At 38.7% G+C, this 8030-nt stretch overlaps 1 protein-coding gene across 1 annotated transcript; it reads left to right on the top strand.

Moving 5' to 3' along the window:
- Positions 1 to 1567: 1567 nt before the first annotated feature.
- LOC120727892 lies at positions 1568 to 4864 on the top strand. The gene is made up of 7 exons (XM_040022499.1): positions 1568 to 1728; positions 2194 to 2267; positions 2458 to 2513; positions 2848 to 3011; positions 3107 to 3279; positions 3608 to 3741; positions 4080 to 4864. Exons 2-7 carry the CDS (start codon positions 2201 to 2203, stop codon positions 4254 to 4256), a joined length of 771 nt encoding a protein of 256 aa, XP_039878433.1. The 5' UTR covers positions 1568 to 1728; positions 2194 to 2200; the 3' UTR covers positions 4257 to 4864.
- The last annotated feature ends 3166 nt before the right edge of the window (positions 4865 to 8030 follow it).

Below are 8030 nucleotides of genomic sequence, written 5' to 3'. Positions count from 1 at the left end.
TTACATTGCAAGGTAGATGCTACAATAATACATACAGAGAAAAACCCAACAATCATATGACCCCCTGTGAGCAAGCACTTTGGCGACAGTGGGAAGCAAAAACTCCCTTTTAACAGGAAGAAACCTCCGACAGAACCAGGCTCAGGGAGGGGCGGGGCCATCTGCCACGACCGGGTGGGAAGAGAAAGAAGGAAGACAGGTTAAAAGACATGCTGTGGAAGCGAGCCAGAGATGAATAACTCTTGACTAAGGAGCACTTGACTGAGGACCAGTGTTATTTCACCACCCGTCAGTCCCAGAATGCAAACCTGTTTTGAGATGTTGGAGAGACTATGGCAAATGGATGTGCTACCCTTTTGCACTGCCAAAGCCAGCACCAGGTCGTGACAAGACCAAGAAGCTATTAAGCTTCTTGAGACATTGGTGGAGTTAAGCTGTATGCAACACAGCTCCTACAGGCTTATAATATGTCTACGCTGTCTGCACCTAAGGAGGCAGTACAGAGCGCAGATTGTTGAAGTCACTGGAGCATGTCCTTGCCTACACAACAGAGATTCAAAGACTGGAAAGGGGAAGTTATGTTTTCAAACTATACTGTATCTTTGTAGGGTCTACAATATAAAGCGCTTTGAGGCGACTCCTGTTGTGATTTCCCGCTGTAGAAATAAAATTGAATTGAAATTAAAATTAAAATTGAGCTGAGAATACTCCGACTAGCTGCTATATCCCATGCCACATGGCGCAGCATAACGGCAAGAATTGACTTGTATCAGTGACTACCTTCTCCCTGGATGTACTTTGGGGCCACAACTCCTGGCAGTTCAGTCTCTTCTTCGAGACTGAAGAAGTCACTTGGATGGGTGACAAAACGTTTCTCCCAAAAAACGCTACATCCAGATCAACAGAATCAACTTTTTGGAGATGTACTTTCCTGGATGACTGAGAATGCATCAAGACGATGTTTAAATTATTTCCTACAATTTCAGAACCACTCCCCTACTGGCCAGCTACAGTTTGTGCTTAATGTGTGCCAATGATAAATACAGTTTTCCAGTGCTGTGACATCATCTCTGACTGGACATTATTACAAGAGGACAGCACTGAACAGCGTTCTAGTGATAGTGGGTTATTGTGTCTGCTATAACACCATGTATGAATCACATCATTTCCTGTCACAGTTACCCAAAAGGGGTTTTGGGGTCAGTTTACAAAGTGAGGTACAGTGAGGATTATTAAAAGAATAAAGAAAAGGAAAACACTGCAGTGGAGAAAATGTTCAGATCAAACACCAAACAGTTTTCTGAGGAAGTCTTTAAACCTTCCAAAACAAAGAACATTCCCTAACTCTCACATGTTGGCCTATCTCTCCCTGATAAGGAGAAGGAGTCTCACTATCTGTCTAATGTCACCCATGAACTTACAATGGCCCCACTGTATCAAGTGTGTGTAATGAAAGTGTTACTGGGAAAGGGATGTGTGGAATACTCGGTTCAGTCTGCGGCCATCATGACTGAGCTTTGGATAATTTAAAAATAATGATTGGATAATCAATCAATTGACTTGACTTGCGGTTGCAGCATACATAAGCGAAGCAGAATAAATTCACAGAAAGATTTCCAGGTTTCCTGAAACTACAGTGCGTGACGTCATGCTTCTTCTTTGTTCAGAAACGTGTCATTGTCCTCAGGCAGAGAATCACAGTCATTGACAGTAGAGGGACAACTGAAGGTAACAGTTTTTTATTATTTCTTTTATAGCATTGTTACTATAGCACAACCATGACAGGTGACTTTCTTATTCGATTTGATTCATATGAGAGCTTTAATCCAGAATAGTTAATCATAGTCGAGGCTATTTATCTTCTGAATGTATGAACAAAGCAAACGTATCATGTCCTTTCTTTTCTGTGGATAAAAGTAGTTGGTGGCAATGGAAAATTGCATTTATGTTGTTAAAATTCACAAGTCAGTGTAACTTAGTGAAGACGTAAAACTCGTATGAGGAAAGAAGTTTCTTTGTGTTTGATTATGTGACCACTGAGACGTCCCAACTTCCGTATGTACGCATGTAAAAAGGGGGAAGTAACACAGGAAAATGCTTTTTGAAAAGTGCTACAGCAGCGTCTCTGTGCTTTCTAATGAATGCTGCATGCTTATTGATACATGCGTATATGTGCACATTTGTATCACTCAGATCAGCCATGAAGCTGTTTCCACATCATCCTGTTATTTGGTCCAGTTTGTTGGTTTTGTGGTTCACACAATGTGGTAAGTGAAAGAGTAATCACAATGTACACAGACACTCTGTGAACAAATGGGCTATAAGGAATAGCTATGAAAACATTTGACCTTAAATCATTGGTGTTTTTTTTTAAACAAAAGATTTCCTTTAATATTACTTTAATCAGGGTGGTGTTCAGCCTTATTTCCTTTTCTTCTTCTTCTTCTTTCCCCCAAGAATCTGAGGGCCACACTTTGAATGCCTGTCAAGAGAAAATGGATGACCAGTACGAGGTGAAAATAAACCTATCCTTTTATCTTTGAAAGACCATACAGACATGGTGCTTGTACCATTAGGTCCATAAGTATTTGAACAGTGAGACAGTTATTGTAGTTTTGACTCTGTACACAACTACAGCTGATTTGAAATTAAACAATTAGGAAGTCATTGAAATCCAGACAGGAATTACAATTTTATGTATAAAAATGGCTGTAATGGCTTGCCACTCTTTACTCCAGCACCATTGTGTTGGTGTACAGAGACTGTCCAAAAATGTATGGCTCTAACTAATAAATATAAATATGGTGCGTTTTTTAATGTTTCAATGTTCTGATCTTGTATGTGAAGTTGGGTATGGTTCTCATACGGACTTCAGCTCAGCAGGATTCCTATGAAGACCTTACAGATATAAAGGAGAAGTTTATCTGCCTCCTCTACCCGACAAATGAGCTCAACTGCTCCTGGTCATTCAACACTTTAGAGAAGGATACTAAGCTCTCTGTGTTTATCAGGTATTCTTATTTTTAAATAGAGCTTTATTTACAAATAAGGTACAATAAGCTGAAACACTGCTTTGAGTCTGTATCTCCTCTGTCTCCCCTACCAGCATTTGTGATGATGAAATACTGGTTGAGTCACTAAACTATACTTCTGTGGAAAGAGCTGGATCAGCGTCTTTGATTCTCAGCAATAATATGGCAGAAGTCATCCTTCATTTGAACAAGTCCATGCAGAACAAGTGGACGTCTTACACCTACGTGTATGACATGGACATGCTGGGTAATATTTCAAGACTATTAAGTAGTTATAAATGATAATGCTATAGATCAGATTAAAAAAAAAAATACAAATATCTCTCTCGCTTTTGACTATTTTTCTCCATCAGTAATTTAAAAATTTCTGTCCTTTGAGATCTTGAAGGCTGTGACTAAAACTCGGGGTTAGTGCCAAGTACAGGGGGTATGGAGTGGTAACCTGAAGTTTCAGTTCAGACTCCAGTGTATTTCAGCCACAATCTACAGCAGATGTTCAGAATTAAATGTTTCCAGTTATTTTACTAATTGTGCATGTGTGTCTGTGTGTCTGTGTGTCTGTGTGTGTGAGACAGAGCTCCTTTCTCCACCTCCAAACATCTATGCTTCAGTCAAAGGTGGAGCCCTGGTTGTATCATGGGGTCTGCCTCGCACCAGAGAAGTCGTTAACCCTTATTGTTTTGAATACCAGCTGGACAAAGGTGATCAGGTACAGTATCTCTGATCACGGATCTTTCTCGTGCACATATGACAGGATTAATGAATGAGACAAACTTGGTGGAAAAACTCAACTCAGTGAGGACTAAAGTATTTTTAATGTTTTAATTAGAGAAAAACAAAAATGACTTTTTAAAGTAGAAAATGTGAACATCTTTTGATAAATGCTGGTTACATTTTTTTCCATTCTCAGAAGCAATAAATAACACATTCTGATAGGTTTAGCTGTACTCAATAGAAGTTGAAAGTCAGAGCAGTCTGAGGTACAGAGGAACATTAAGGTAAACCCAAGATTTATTTATTTATTTTTAATGGCTATTTTCAAAACAGGAACAGCCAATATACTTGATCGCCCAGCAGTCTTACAGAGAGCCAGTTTCAGATGCCACACGCACCTACAAACTGAGAATGAGGACACGAATAACAAACACCTGCTCTGGATCATCTCAGTGGAGTGAATGGAGTGATGGTGTTGTCGTGCAGAATGATTCAACCGATGGCTGGTGATCCAGTGTCAGCGACTGGTTGAAGGGCTAGTGTCTGAAAGCCTTAGTAAATGTTATTATTTTTGAAACTTTTCTTTCTTGGTCATATTCTTTCTTGGCCCTGTGAAACTGCATTTCGTTGCCCTGTACCTGTGCATGTGCAATGACAATAAAGTTGAATTCTATTCCAATTCTATTCTATTCTATAGGAATTGACAAAAAGAGATATTTTCTTTAACCATTTCACATATAGTGGCCACTATAATGGACAGCTATTCAAAGACTGTTTTCTTGTATTTGTGTCAGTGTTCATAGTTTACTTGCACATAAACACAACACAGTGTATATTATTTATTCGTTTTTCAAATTCATAACTCAAAACATATGTTGTCCACAGGTGGACATTTTAAAAAACATTTTAAAAAAGTTTAAAAAAAAGTTCAACAATCTTTTTTCATGCCTAAAGATGAATAAAAATACTTAAGAAAACAATCCTGATTGAGGTTGTCATAATTCATGCATGAAAGGGTTAAGCAAAGTTGGATGAAAGCTGCTTCCATGTAATATAATGTTTCTTTCTGTTGGTTTCTAAATACAGATGTATGTAAAGTCTTTCTTATCTTTAAAAATGGCAAGGTCTAAGACCCTCACCGTGCGATACTAATAGCTTAATATTAGGATTGTTATTAAAAAAAATGTGAAAAGCAGGTAGTGCTAGAAACCAAGTAACAGTGTAGTGTCCCCACCAAATAATGTGTTAGGGGGAAAAAACATGCTCCTGATTAAACAATCTTCTTCCCCTTTACTCAGGTAGAGCTTCCAAAGACCGAGAAATTAATTTTGTCTTTTGTGAGGACATGACTCTGAAAACTCTAATTCAAGCACTATTTATGCAATCTACATGAGTCCTACTGTACTGTCAAGAGGTCGTCCTTAGCTTTCCATGGTTGCCACATTTGAGGGGGTTAGACTAACAGAGCAATATTGTTTTCAAAATAATGAGAATTGCAGCTTTTATGGAAGTTCAGTTTTATTTATATAGTACTAAATCACAACAACAGTCACCTTGAGGTGCTTTATATTGTACAGTAAAGACCCTACAATAATACAGAGAAACCCCCAAGAACCAGACCCCAAGAACCCCTTTCAGCACATGACACTCTACATTGTCACACATCATTCAAATCTGACATTTCTCTGTGATGACCCACACCACCTTAACTTCTTTTTGGTCTGCTTGAGTGTCAGGTCTTATTTGCTGGCATTGGAAGGCTGATGTGACATGTTTGTGTGCCAACACTCTATAAAAGACCTCAGAGCTCAGTTGTTTTTATGGCTCTCCTCTCTGAGACACCTTTTTCGATTGTGTTCTTTCTCCAAACAACCTTGCATACACCATTTCTTTGACTGTGTGATGGTTTTGTGTATTGTTTTTGTAATTTGCTATTTCTAGTATTTAATAGAAGTTTAGTTCAGTGCATTTGAGTTTTGGTCTATGGATTTCCTGTTTTATTCTGAAAGTCTGTGTCTCATGTCAATGTCTCTAGTTTTATGTCTCCCTTTTAATTTGTATCAGCTGTGTTCCTCATCTGGTCCTCATTCCCTCATTTTCCTCTGGTATTTATTTTCTGTGTTTCCTTCTGTGCAGGGTCACGTCATTAACGTCTGCTCACCATCGGTCCTGCCTGTGTGTTCTGTTCCTGTGTCATTTTGAGTTTTGTAGTTTTGGTCAGCAATAAAGCTGAGATTATTCTCTGAGTTTACCTCTGCCTTCACTTCTCCGCCTGCCCGCACACAGAGAGCCTTGACAGATCGTTTACAGCACTGCTTGTATTGACTACACACCATGGTTACACTAAATTTTGATGAGAACTCTCTAAAAGAGTTTTTGAGAACTCTCTTAAACAGAATGCAACAAAGAAAGATTCCTTTCACGGGCCGGTGACCTGGGTGGCAGTTGAGGAACCAAATCCCACAGCTTCAGAACTCTAGCTTACACAATACTGCTTACTCATACTTTGGATGTCATCATTTTGTCCCTTCCAAGGCCTCGAGTAGGACTGCACTTTCACAATTCTGAGTAAAATCCTTTCTCACTCAGTCTCCCGTCATATCATCCATGACCATTATTACTACCATGGCGTATCGACCGAGTTGTATCTGACTTATAGGTGTGCAAAAAACCCACATCTCAACAATGAGAATTTATTTGTTAAAATAGTATTTTAGCATTCAGATGTGTTTCTATGCTGCTGTATAGGTGGTAATGATGTAATGATTCAACACCACAGTTACTAAAATCATCTCTGTGTTCACACTTTTCAGTTGTGTGATCTTGTTGAGCACATCATTGGTGCCTTGAGCCAAAGCAGGTTTGAAGGACTAACCTGTCCTAGTGATGCGCAGCAAATGTATTGTATTTGTTAAAATAGTGTTTGAGATGCATACAGTGAGACCCAAAGTTCTATTCTGGACAATAATTTGCATACAAAAGCCAGGTGCAGCAAAAATGAAAACTCATATATGCAAATTGATGTTTAATTTCTTTTTTTTTTTTTTTAATTGTCAGAAGGTTAAATGAAATCGAATTTTCTGGCAATTATTTCATGTTTCGGGCTTCACAGGTTTAAAGCAGATTTTTTAAGACTTTTTGTCATCTGGCATATAAACTTTCATCATTTAAACTTTTAAACTTGTTGCATGAGAAAGCCAAATAACAAAGTTAACCTCAACATCAGCACAAATTTAATGTGAGAAAATAGTTTAGAAAGAAGAAGTGGGGGTGGTTTGGTACCTATTTGTTAGAAAGTCATACCACAGCATCTACTTTAAACTTCCTTAAGCTGCAGACAGAGGTCCTCTGGGATTGGTCGCAAAAAAAGCCAAATAAGGTGAAAATCAAAAGAAAAAGGAAGAACATAAAAATAGATTAAGGGCAGAGGGCACCTTGTGACTCGTCTCTCTGGTTCTTTTACATTAATGTGTTTATTTTAAAATTATATAAGTGTAAACTGTACTATGTGTGTTGTTACTGTGAGTAAAAGAACACAATTTATTAGACTATAATGTGTTAAATTTGCTTAGATGAGAGGGTCCATCAGTAGATCAGAGGAATAGGGAGGGATTTGTCTGTGTGTTTCAGTTTGGCTTAGCTGTAGGCTTGAGAGTGTGTGTAATTGTGTAGAGGGAAAGGAATTTATTGCCACTGGGGGTCTGCCTGTAATGAAAGGAGACAGGAAGCTACAGTTGGGGGATGCTGATGCTGATGCTTGTACCTCATAATTGTTATAAGTTAGAAGTAGGTTTGCAGGAGCCTCTCCACATGCTTATCTGTAAATGTAAGACAAGAAGAAGCCAGTGGCCCAGTGGATGCAGAGTGGGGGTCTCAGTGTTTGTAATCTGTTAACTGTGTTTTGTATGTTTTGTAAAGGAATTTGGTGTAGCTTGGGAGAGAGGAGATTACTTTTATGACCAGCAGAAAGTCACGTACACAGAGACACACATACACAGTGCTTTAACTGTTACGACGCACCCACACTCACTCATGTGCACTCACACATACACACGGGTACGCGCACACACAGACACTCACATGCTCGCACATACGTACACAAACACAGAGTTTGCAACACACCATGGGGGTTTTATGATGGGTCACTTCTGTATAACTGGTTGTAGCAAACAAAGAAGTGGAGATCTGCAAAAACCTATGAAGGAGATTTTGAAAGCAGTTTTGTTTACACATTAAAGATCTTTGTCATTTCTAAATGCATGTGCTGTCAAGCATTTTTATACA

The sequence above is a fragment of the Simochromis diagramma genome, unplaced genomic scaffold, assembly GCF_900408965.1.
Source record: "Simochromis diagramma unplaced genomic scaffold, fSimDia1.1 OVJJ01000205.1, whole genome shotgun sequence".
NCBI lineage: Eukaryota > Metazoa > Chordata > Actinopteri > Cichliformes > Cichlidae > Simochromis > Simochromis diagramma.
Note: the sequence above shows the minus strand (reverse complement) of the source record. Positions and strands in the feature narration are given on the sequence as shown.

Excerpts from the sequence above, each read along its gene's own strand:
- LOC120727892 (XM_040022499.1), top strand. The coding sequence starts at position 2,201 with ATGAAGCTGTTTCCACATCATCCTGTTATTTGGTCCAGTTTGTTGGTT. Across the intron at positions 3,012-3,106 it reads AAGCTCTCTGTGTTTATCAG|CATTTGTGATGATGAAATAC; the intron begins GTATTCTTATTT and ends CTCCCCTACCAG. Across the intron at positions 3,742-4,079 it reads AGCTGGACAAAGGTGATCAG|GAACAGCCAATATACTTGAT; the intron begins GTACAGTATCTC and ends TTTTCAAAACAG.